The sequence below is a fragment of the Neovison vison genome, chromosome 12 (assembly GCF_020171115.1).
Source record: "Neovison vison isolate M4711 chromosome 12, ASM_NN_V1, whole genome shotgun sequence".
NCBI lineage: Eukaryota > Metazoa > Chordata > Mammalia > Carnivora > Mustelidae > Neogale > Neogale vison.
The window spans coordinates 133,026,864-133,039,511 of NC_058102.1; the positions used below are offsets into that span (position 1 = coordinate 133,026,864).

The 12,648-nt window shown below is 39.0% G+C and overlaps 1 protein-coding gene across 1 annotated transcript in view; it reads left to right on the forward strand.

Annotated features, from left to right (window-relative positions):
* The window catches only part of MYO3A (myosin IIIA), a 218,340-nt gene that overhangs the window by 141,540 nt on the left and 64,152 nt on the right, over nucleotides 1–12,648 (forward strand). Inside the window, exons 19-21 of the mRNA XM_044227979.1 lie at nucleotides 6,519–6,672; nucleotides 8,302–8,390; nucleotides 10,299–10,428. Coding sequence (XP_044083914.1) covers nucleotides 6,519–6,672; nucleotides 8,302–8,390; nucleotides 10,299–10,428 — 373 coding nt within the window. The remainder of the gene's footprint in view (nucleotides 1–6,518; nucleotides 6,673–8,301; nucleotides 8,391–10,298; nucleotides 10,429–12,648) is intronic.

A 12,648-nucleotide genomic window follows, 5' to 3' on the forward strand; every position in this document is an offset into this window, starting at 1 on the left:
ATTACAGCCAATATAACTGAACCATATTCTTGAAAATTCTTAAGAGAATACATCTTAAAAATTCTCACCACAAAAAAGAATTAGTAGTTAGTGATGTGATGGAGGAGTTAGCTGACTCTATGGTGGTGATCATTTTGTAATATATAAGTATGTCATGTCAGTACACAATACACCTTAAACTAACACAATGTTATATGTCCGCTATACCTCAGTGAAGCTGGGGGAGGAAAAAGAGGATAATTTCCCCAGGAAAGACACTCAGAATCCAGCTTCAGGAATGAATTCCTTTTTTTTTTTTTTAAGGTTTTATTTTTAAGTAATCTCTGTCCCCACTGTGGGGCTCAAATTTATAACCCCAAGATCAAGAGGCATATTCTCTGCTGACTAAGCCAGCCAGGCGTCTTCAGAATGAACTCCTAAGGAAGACAGAGTTAGTCCATGACCAGGAGAACATGTAGAAACAAATGCAGAAGAGACAAAAGAACAAAAGTTAAAAAGTTAACTTGACATCAGGATGTTCTCAGTGAAGCCCCTTAGCTTTTCCTCTGTTTTAACTCTGATCTCTTCCTTCCTGAATCTTCGGCGATATCACAACAATGGATGGTGGTGTGATGTTACCTCTGAGCCCAAGAAGAAGCTAAATTATGGTCATGGTTACCCGTTTCAGAGTAATAACACTCTTCATAGTAGCCCACGGGCATTGTGTAATACATGCCAAGCATAGACATATGTTGTTTCCCTCCAAACAATGTGCTATCATTTCACCTCTCAAAAATACCAGAAAAAGTTATTTAATGAGAATATTCAGTGCTGGCAAGGACGCAGCAAGTGCCTACACATAGGAGTCTATGTGCAGGGCTGATTAGAAAGCACCTTGCTGCAAGCTTTAAAGTAAATCAGTCTAGAAATGCTCATCATGAGACTGGGAAACATTCACGAGTTGACCAGCTAATCTGTGCTAAAGGTAAAATCCAAAATACTGAGAAACTTGGTGCCCAACGATGTACATCACAGCACTATTTAAAATGGATAAGGGGTGCCTGCTTGGCTCAGCTGGTGGAGCATGGGACCCTTGATCTCAAGGTTGTGAGTTCAAGTCCCATGCTGGGTGTAGAGGTTACTTTAAAAAAACAAAAACAGAGGCACCTGGTGGCTCAGTGGGTTAAGCTCTGTTCAGGGTCCTGGGATCCAGCCCTGCATCGGGCTCTCTGCTCAGCGGGGACCTTGCTTCCCCCTTTCTCTCTGGATGCCTCTCTGCCTACTTGTGATCTCTCTCTCTCTCTCTCTCTCTCCGTCAAATAAATAAATAAAACCTTTTTTTTAAAAAGCCATTTAAAAAATAAATAAATAATATAGTTAAAGAGATAATGTAAAATGTCCCCAAATAAGAGAATGGAATAGAAAACTATAACATATAATCTCAGGTAGCCAGTCAAATAATGTTCATGAAAATGTATTAATTACATGTTTTCCATTCCATTTTACCAAAGGAAATAAAGTAAAATTAAGATTGCATACATAGTATGACTTTTGTTATCAGAAATATTATGCATAGAGAAAGACTAAAAAGATTCCACTAAATGTTAAGCCAGTATTTAGAGGTGATGACTTTGTATGTGAATTTTGAGATCTTCATGGTTTTTCCATGTTTTTAATTTTACATGAGCATGTATTACATTTATAATCAGAAGCTGAGAATTACACATGCACAAATGATTTATTGTTTTCACCCCAGTCTTCCTCTCTCTGGAAAACAGATTTTCAAAGCTTTTCAAACAAAAGGAATCCAGAAAACTCATGTATTCCTTTGTTGGGGCTGCCATAAGATATCACAGACCTGGGAACTGAAACAATGTTTATTTCCTCACCTTTCTGGAAGCTTGAAGTCTAAGATGAAAGCAGGGACAGGTTTGGTTTCTCCTGAGGCCCAGCTCCTGGACTCGCAGATGGCTGGCTGCCTTCTCCCTGTGACCTCACATGACTTTCACTCTGTGCAGTCACCTCCCTGGGGTCTCTTCCCTTCTTTTTATTTTATTTTATTTTTTTTTAATTTTCAGCATAACAATATTCCTTGTTTTTTGCACCACACCCGGTGCTCCATGCAATCCATGCCCTCTCCAATACCCACCACCTGGTTCCCCCAACCTCCCACCCCCCCCCTTCAAAACCCTCAGATTGTTTTTCAGAGTCCATAGTCTCTCATGGTTCACCTCCTCTTCCAATTTCCCCCAATTCCCTTGTCCTCTATAACTCCTCTTGTCCTCCGTGTTATTCCTTATGCTCCACAAATAAGTGAAACCATATGATAATTGACTCTCTCTGCTTGACTTATTTCACTCAGCATAATCTCTTCCAGTCTCGTCCATGTTGCTACAAAAGGTGGGTATTCATCCTTTCTGATGGAGGCATAATACTCCATAGTGTATATGAACCACATCTTCCGTATCCATTCGTCCGTTGAAGGGTATCTTGGTTCTTTCCACAGTTTGGTGACCATGGCCATTGCTGCTATAAACATTGGGGTACAGATGGCCCTTCTTTTCACGACATCTGGTAAATACCCAGTCGTGCAATGGCAGGTCTCTTCCCTTCTTAGAAGAAAACCCATCCTATGGGATTCCAGCCATACCCTTATGATGTCATTTGACCATAATCACCTCCTGAACAGCCCTATCTCCAAATGCAGTCACATTGGATACGAAGGCTTCAACATATGAACTTGGCTGGGGCAGGAGCTGAGCAGAAGCAGATCAATCCCTAACACAAAGTCATTTATTTAATACGCTCAGGTCTCCCTAGACACTGAGCTCAAAAACAGAGAGATGAGTAAGTGCTTGTCCTCTTGGAGTTCCCATTCTAACAAGAGAAGGAGAATAATAAACCAGGAAAAATGCTAGAAATACTGTGAAAGGATGTAAAACATGGCGGCGGAGAGATAGGGAGTGACCAGCTGATGAATGGTGGGGCGGGGGGTGGGGGTGTTGCTGAATTAGTCTGGACCTTGGAGAAAGGTCTCCCGAGGAGATAAGAGTCCATCCTCTACTGAGTGACAGTCTGTGCCCAGGGGTGGAAACCAGCGTTCCCACCCACCTTCCAAGCCACGTGGAAGCTTGCAGCCTCTCAGCCTACGGGAGCCACCCTTCCACACGGAAGGACTCAACTTTGTCATCTAGAATCTCTCCTGCGGGGACGCTGTAGAGCCCTGTGTCATGGCCAGAGCTGTGCATGGGGGCCACCTTCCATGGGCTTCCTTGCCACGTGTCCTTTTCCCAACTCACCCTGGAAACTCCGTGAAAAACAAGCAAGCCCTCGACTCAGGCATGAAGCCTCCTTAACATCCAAGTCTTCTGATTTCCCTCCCCTCCTTGATTTATACTTAAATAATTATTCATCTACCCTTCTCAAAAGGGAACTCAGGCCATCCGAACAGAGCAGAGATAATATATGCTAAGCAGTCCTTTACTGAAGTTAATAACTCCACTTATCTTCTGCTCTAAATGTATTTTTAACATACAGGGCATAGCAAAGGACTTTCTTAAGAGTTCTAAGAGCTTTGTTGCTCCACTTATGCTTAAAAACACCTAAGTATTTTGAGGTCATACCCTCTACAAAAATACATAATCGGTTGTTCTATGCAAGCTCATTTTACTCAAAATGCTTTATAACTCCTCCGTAAAAGCATGTTCTGTCCGTCGGTTTGTCTGGAGTCCCTAATACTTACAAGTATCTTCAAGGGGAGCCCATTGTTTCCCACGTTACTCATCTCTTTCCTGTCTGACCTGCCACAAAAGCGTTCCGTGGATTTTGACACAGGCAAATAGAAATGACAAATGCACTGATTGAGACCTTAACCTTGTGTGCTTTCTATACAAAACATACAAAACCTCTTCTGAACTTCGCGGTTGTCATTTAAGCTGTAATGTGCTGTCAGCCTGATACGTCTACTAGCAAAGTCATTCTGGGTCTGCATATTGCTCCCAAGGTTACCTTCAAATGCAAAGGCTGTGAAACTTCCAGACATTGTTTCCATTTTGATGTACTGGATAAACCAAATGGCTTTCAGGTGGTCTACCTTTCAGGCCAAGGGGCACTGCCAAATTTTTACGTATTAGTGTTTTTGTCTTAAAAATGTACATTTCTATTTCCTGGTGACACCCTTGAAATTAGATTTCAATTTCAGAAGTCTTCAAAATACTGGTTATAAGTTTAAGCTTATTAAGTGCCCCAACTGCCATTGGCTAAATTCCTCCACAGAGTTGCCGGAAATTGATTATCTTTCTCTGAGCTCCATAGAGTACGTTGTAAGTATCATTTATCGTATGTTACCTTGCATTTGAGTATTTATTTACTAACCTTATCACTCAAGTTATATCTTAAATCCACCTGAGGACAGGGAGTTTGTGTTAAACATCTCTTTATCACCCATCACGATGCCTTATTATAAGATGTTCAGTGAAAATATTTAATGAATTAAAGACTATATTAAAATAATAATGAAGGAGCCCCTGGGTGGCTCATTCAGCGGGCATCCAGCTCTTGATCTCTGTTCGGGTCTTGGTCTCTGGGTTGTGAGTTCAGGCCCGGCATGGAGCCTCCTTAAAAAAAATTTTTTTAAGTTAAAATAATAATGAAAATACTCTGTCATTTTATAGTTCTGAATGGTGCAGAATATTCTGCCCGAGGCAAGAGCTGTTTCCTACACTTCCCAGTGATAGCTGCTTTATCACCTGAGAACTGATGAGGCCCTGCATGGGAGCATGACTTCAAGTCTTCCCAGGGTCATGCATGTCCTCTAATAGCCTGTGGCACTGGGGTAGGGGCCCAGTGTGAGGGGAAGAGTCATAGGAACGGAGCAACAGCACCATTCTTTTTTTTTTTATATAAGATTTTGTTTATGTATTTGACAGAGATCACAAGTAGGCAGAGAGCCAGGCAGAGAAGAGAGGAAGGGAAGCAGCTCCGCACTTAGTGGAGAGCTGGATGCAGGGTTGGATCCCAGGACCCTGGGATCATGACCTGAGCCGAAGCAGAGGCTTTAACCCACTGAGCCACGCAGGCGCCCCAAGAGCACCATTCTTCATGCCCCTTTGGTAAAATAGATCATCAATACCCATGTTGCCTGGGCCCCATGATCTTAACACTAGTTGTTATTCATCCTTTTTATTTTATGCAATTTATGGTATACTCAATAACAACTGGTTATTAATGTATCAGATAGACTTACTTTGTTAGATGGAAATTGTTTCCTCCATGTGATAAATGAGATGGTGTGAGATTATAGAGTCAAAAAACTTTCAAAAGAATTATATGGCCAGTTAAGAGGCAGAGCCTGGATATGAACCTATGTGTTCTTGGTTCTAAATCCACTGGTCATTCCTATGACCCATGGTTGTCCACCCTATTAACAATGTAAATGTCATCATGACTGAGAAGTTAGGTAAATGTTCTTGAGAGATCCATTTCTTTTCTTTTAATTTTTTTTTCTTTACTCCATTATTTTTAGATTTTATTTGTATTCGAGTTAGTTAACATGTAGTGTAGTCTTAGTTTCAGGGGTAGAATTTAGAAATTCATTGGTCGCATCTAACACCCAGTGCTCATTAAATCAAGTGCCCTCCTTAATGCATATCCCCTGATTACCCCCCACCCACCGCCCCGCCAGCAACCCTTAGTTTGTTCCTTATAGATAAGAGTCTCTTGTGGCTCACCTCCCTCTCTGTTTTTATCTTATTTTATTTTTTTATTTATTTTTATTATTTTTATTTTTTCCTTCCCTTCCCCTATGTTCATCTGTTTTCTTTTTTGTTTGTTTTCTTTTTTTTTTAATTTAATTTAATTTTTTCAGTCTTCCAAAATTCAATGTTTATGCACCACACCCAGTGCTTCATGCAATACGTGCCCTCCTTAATACCCACCACCAGGCTCACCCAACCCCCACTCCCCTCCCCTCCAAAACCCTCAGTTTGTTTCTCCGAGTCCACAGTCTCTCATGGTTCATCTCCCCCTCTGATTTCCCCCAATTTACTTTTCTTTTCCTTCTCCTAATGTCCTCCATGCTATTCCTTATGCTGCACAGGTAAGTGAAACCATATGAATCTGAAACTAGATCCAAGGTTTAAATTGGGGATAATAACTCTAAGATATACCTAATTGATATTCTATAAATTCTGGAACGTAACTTTATTACTGCTCATTACCAACACATTCTCTTGCATTTTGAATACCTCAGATGTCTATAATTCTGGTATAGAGACTAGAAAATTTTATTATTACCAAGTCACCGATGACTTTAATGAACTAACAGTTTTAGGGAAAGAAAAATAAAATGATAGCCTCAGTTTCAGGGCAATGTTTCAGTCTGTGATAGCCTCAGTTTCAGGCAATAGGAAGCAATTTATTATAATGTGCGTAAAAGAGAGTTTGGGGTAATTACCATCAAGCTACCTATCAAAAATTCACGATGTCACAATTCACACATTTTTTAGTGAATTTTTTCTATGTGTCATGTCCTGTTACAGAATGAATACCTAAATGAAGGTGTTAATGCCAGAGTGATTGAATATGAAGATAACCTGCCCCTCCTAGATATGTTTCTGCAGAAGCCAATGGGTCTGCTGTCCCTACTCGATGAAGAAAGTCGATTTCCCAAGGCCACAGACCAGACCCTTGTGGGTGAGTTTCAAATCCAGGATGTCTGCCTCATTTTGTGTTGCAGTCATCTAATGTTTTGAATGACTTAAAAATATAGGTTTTCAATTATCTGGGAGAAAGTAGCTATCACAAAGCCTGCATACGTAACTTTAAAGACGAGGCTCTAGGTCTCATATCTGGACCAGTGAATGTTTAAAATAGGATGGAATATTTCGTGATGAATTAAACAAGTTTGATATTGGACTTTTCCTTACAGTGGTAGAGCCTCAGTCATAGGATCTTATGTTAGAAAGAACCTTAGAAATTATCAAGCCCCCCTCCTCAAAAAAGGAACTACCCAGCTCCAAATTAGAAATTGGAGGGCAGGGCACAAGGCCAGCTCTGGAATTTGAAAAGACATAGCTAATGAGAAGGAAATCAATTCATCACTTGACTAACAGAGGCAAACAGCCTCCAGTACCTTAATAATTTCTAAATTACAGTACATTAATAAATATTCACAATAAGCCTAAGTCATCAAAGAAAGCATAAACAAATTCATTTTTTTCTGTTTAAGAAGGCAAAGTTAGGTATGCCGTATTTAAATGATTATCATTTAAAATGGTTAAAAAAATTTTTTTAAAAGATTTTATTTATTTTATTTGACAGAGAGAGAGATCACAAATAGGCAGAGAGGAAGGCAGAGACAGAGGGGGAAGCAGGCTCCCTGCTGAGCAGAGAGCCCGATGCGGGGCTCGATCCCAGGACACTGAGATCATGACCTGAGCCGAAGGCAGCAGCTTAATCCACTGAGCCACCCAGGCGCCCCTAAAATGGTTAAAATTTTAAATGTCTTATTCCTTAGATTAAAAAATAAAACTTTAGCTTGTTCAGGTAAAAAAAATCATTTTTAATATAGAAATATCATATTCCCTGATGGTAGGAGATATTGATTATAATAAATATTTGCAGAAAATTTGGATTCACATTTTCTCTCATTTATTTTGGGTGACAGAGTCTGTTTCTTACCATTCAGTCTGTGAGGTTGCTTCCTGCTGACTCACTCATTGACTTATTCTCTCCTCTAATTGGACAATACTCATGGAAAGCAAAACAACCCCAAAGTTCTGGGGTTAATTGTCTCATAGCAATCACTTGATTTAGAGGTTAAATGTCCCTTCTAGGACATGGAGCTCAGCGGGAAGACTGCTTCTCCCCCTCCCACTCTTCCTGCTTGTGTTCCCTCTCTTGCTACGTCTCTCTCTGTCAAATAAAGAAGTGGGATCTTTAAAAAAAAAAAAAAATGTGGTTTCTCAGACCAAGAACATCAACCTCACCTGAGAACTTTCTAGAAATGTGACTTCTTGGATTCCCCCCATGCCAAGACCTACTAAGTCAGAAACTCTGTGTTTTAATAGGCCTTCTGGGGTGGTTCTGTGGCTTGCCAAGGTTTGAGTTGTTGCTCTAAATCACAGTAGAATGGTTACAGTCATGATCTTGAGTTTGGTCTCACCATTTTTGCTCCAAATCTGCATTTGTCAGCCATGTAACATTGTCCTTTCAGTGCACATTGTCCATTTTACAGTGAAAGAGATGATTCTGTCAATCAGTATTTTCTGAGGATCTCCTTACATGGCTTGATAGTGGAGTTCAATTTTTTTTTTCCTATAGAAAAATTTGAAGGGAACCTGAAATCGCAGTACTTCTGGAGGCCCAAAAGAATGGAACTTAGTTTTGGAATTCACCATTACGCAGGAAAGGTAAGAACTTTGAAGAATTATGACTGAGTTTCTCTTAGTCCTTTATCAAATAATAATGATAAACATGAAAGCTATGGCCCGAAAAATTTAGATGGTTAAAATGAGATGGCCGTCTGTTTCTGCCCCAAACTGTTCCTGACTGTTCTCCAGCTTCCTCCAATTTTTCCAATCCACTGCCAGCCACTCCCACTCCAGAACATCCAGCTCTAACATCTATCCTGAAAAGGTTAACCAAAAAATCCTTCTCCTACTTTTTTAAACACAAATGTTCTAGTTTTTCTAGAGGAATTTTTATTAAGAAACTTAAGGAAAACAAAGAGACAAGCATCAAAGCCTCCATCTTTCTGACCCTAAGATCTGGCTTTGGGTGAGATTGGCTGGCAATGGGGACCTATTTTTGCTTCTTTGAATGATAGCAGGGAACCATTTATGTAAACTGCCTTTTTCAGTACTGAGGTGCTTCTCTCTCCACAGAAGACTTTGTCTCTCCTCCCGCCCAACAGGAGAAAGTGCCAGATTTGAGGTGTGGTCAGATAATGGAGCTAGCCTAGGTAGGGTTGTCTGATGGAGTGTTTAGCAGTTGGCTGTCTATGCACATCCCCACAGCAAGAGACCTCAACGATAAACCTAAACCCAGAGGATGCTCTGTCTCCCTTCTGCAGAGGTCTCTCCTTCACAATGATGTGGTAAATACTGAAGGACTGAGAAGATACTAAAATTAAGAAAGAAATGTCTAGAATGAAAAACACATGAACAACAAAAAATAACCTGGAACCTGGAAGATTCATGTCTACTAAGATTTCTGTGTTTCACAGGCTTCTGTCACTGAAAAAAAAAAAAAATCTGCCTTCAATATAATAGTTATGGCCTCTCCCATGGTGTTCAGCAAGTGATTTTTCCAAACAAGCCTTTTTAAAAACATCCATTAAGAATTTCCTAGGATCATTTTATCCAGTTGTTTTTAAGAGCTGTATTAGTCTGCTTGGACTGATATAAGAAAAATAATGCAGGATGGGTGGCTTAAAGCACAGAAATTTATTTTCTCACAGTTCTGGGTGCTAGAAGTCCAAGTTCAAGGTGCCAGCAAGGTCACTGTCTGGTGAGACCTCTCTGCCTGGCTTGCTGATGGGTGTATCCTTCAGTGTCCTCCTGTGGCCTTTTCTCTGAGTACATGAGAAGCAGAAAGGGACCTCCAGTGTGTCTTTCTCTTCTTACAAGGATACAAGTCCTATGGGATTAGGGTCCCACCCTTAGGACCACATTTAACTTTAATTACCTCCTTAAAGACCCTAGCCAAATACAGTCACATTTGGGATCGGGAATTCAACATATTAATTTTGGAGGGACACAATTCATCCGATAAAACAACCATATTAGATAATCCTACAGAAATCTTTGAGTTACGTTGGTCTTTAGAAAGTCCTAAAATTATTTAGAAGTGCCAGAAATGTGAATGTTCATAATGTACTTAGACCATACTCCTTACTGAGATGAAAATCTGTAATGGCTGATTCACTGTGCATGACTCAATTATCATGGAAATGAGAATGCCTGGTGGCCCCAGGTGCCTCCTTTATGCCACCCTCTACCCTCCAAACAGAGAAAGGAAACAATACCAAATTTCCAGCGTAATAAACGAGAAGAATCAAATCAACCATGATTTCAACCCAAATAAAATTAGCGAGACACAGATTTTTCTCTGACAAAATATACTGTAGACCTGGAAAAGTTTGCTCCTCCAACCAACTTGTAAAGGACTGCCTTTAGAAATCTTTGTATACCTGTCACTCAGCACGGAGGAAGTTCTCAGTAAATACCTATTGATGGCTCTGCCCCTGCCACTGTTGATGGTGATGATGACAATGAGGATGACATTGACTGTGACACTGAAATGTACTTTATCAACAGGTACTCTATAATGCAAGTGGGTTCTTAGCTAAGAATAGAGACACTCTTCCAACGGATATTGTGCTCCTTTTGAGGTCATCAGAAAACAGTGTAATTCGCCAACTCGTCAATCACCCTCTGACAAAAACAGGTAAGCTAAGGCAACTTCCTTGGGCCCAATCCTATAGTTTCTGACTGTGATTTTCATGAGTTTAATCCTCAATATTTTTATGTTGGTTTGTTTTTAGCTCACTAAATATGCATTTTTTTAAATACATTCTGCCCAAACTGTCTGAAGAACATGTAAAAGTGAATATAAACAAACTAGGTTTTCTTTAAAGAAAAGTGTCTGTAGAACGAACCAGAAATCATGGTGGTGTTTTAGCTACTCACTAGAAAAACATGCTCACCTCTGGAAAGTTCAGAGCGACCTCTGTTTCAGGACTGGACAGCTTTTGGGGTGCAAAGGCTCTATAGGTTTAGTGAGCTCTGCCTTAATGGTTAAAAACTTAGATGCCTTTGTTCCACCCAACCATATGCATGTTTGCATTTGCGTTTAAGTAGAAAAAACTGTAGTTTGGGTTATTTTTCTTTATTGGAGTTTGTTTTATTATTTTGCATTTCTTTTTACAGTTTTATTAAGATATAACTGACATACAATAAAAAAGACATGTTTAGACAGTAAAATGTGATATGTTTTTGACAGCCATATGTTCTTGTAAAACCATCACCACACTCAGTAGTAAACTTATTCGTCACCCCCAGATGATGTTTCCTCATGACTCTGGAATCCCTCCCATCCCCACTCCTGACCTTCTCTGTTTGTTCTAGCGCCACTGGTTGAAAGAATTGTTCTTTCCCCCATTGAATTGCTTGGGCGTCCTGTTGAAAATCAACTGACTATATACATGTAGGTCTCCTTCTAGACTTCTCTATTGTGTGTCCCCGATATTTGTGTATCTTTTTAAGGGAGTGCAACACTTCTTGATTACTGTAGTTTACTTTTTTTAAAAAAATTAAATCAGGTAGTATAAGCTACTCAACTCTTCTTTTTCAGAGCTGTCAAGGCAATTATAATTCCTTTGCTTTTTCATATAAATTTTAGAATAAGCTTGTCGATTTCCACCAAAAATCCTGGTGAGACTTTGATTGGGATACACTGAAGCTATAGATTAACTTTGGGAGAATTGATATCTTCACAATATTAGGTCTTCCAATCAGGGAGCACAATATAGCTCTCAATTTATTTGTCTTCCTTAATTTCTCTCAGTAATATTTTGTAGTTTTCAGTGTGTGCGACTTGTATATCTTTGTCAAATTATCTGCTTATATATCACATTTTATGCTATTACAAATTGTAATTTTAATTCGAATTGTTTGTTGCTAGTATACAGAAGTCCAGTTGATTTCTGTGTATTAATCTTTCACCCTGCAGTGTTGTTAAGCTCGTTTATTAGAGTAACTTTCTTTTTTTTTTTGTAAATTCCATAGGATTTTTCTATATAGATGATCATGTCACCTGTGAAAAAAGAGTTTCCCCTTTCTTCTCCATTCTGTTTACTTTTTATGTCTTCATCTTTCCTGGTTGCACTGGCTAGAATCACCAACACAATTTTGAGTACAAGTACTAAAAATGAACATTCTTGTCTTATTCCTCATTTGGGGGGGAAAGCTTTTAGTTTTTCCCCAGTAAATATGATGTTTTCTGTAGGGTTTTCATAGACCTTCTTTCTCAGGAGGAGGAGTTCTTTCTATTCCTAGTTTCCTGAGTATTTACCAGGCATGCATACTTGAATTTTGTCAGATGCATTTTTGCATATATTGAGATGATCATTCATTTATTTTTTTTAATCTGTAAGTATGATGAGTTACATTGATTGATTTTTTAATATTATGCCAACTTTTTATTCCTGGGAAAAATGTGACGTGGTCATGATGCATTGGACTTTCATGTATTGCTAGATTAAATTTGCTGATGTTTTGTTAAGAATTTTTGTATCTGTGTTCATGAGGGATATTGGACTGTAGTTTTCTTCTAATTTTCTTCTAATGTTGGGATCCGAGTAATATTGGCTTCACAGAATGAATTCAGAAGTATTGCTTCCAGGAAAAGTAGAGTATTAATTCTTTCTGAATTCCTTTGTAGAATTCACTAGTGAAGCCATCCGGGCCAGAAGGCTTTTTTTGTGAAAAGGTTTTAAATTATAAATTCAATCAATTTCTTTAACAAATACTAGAATATTTAATTATCTAATTTTTTGAATGAGCTTTAGTAGGTTGTATCTTTTAAGAAATTTGTCTGTTTCATCTATGTAGTCACATTCATTGACATAATTTTGATTATAGTGTTTCCTTATATTATCCTTTAATA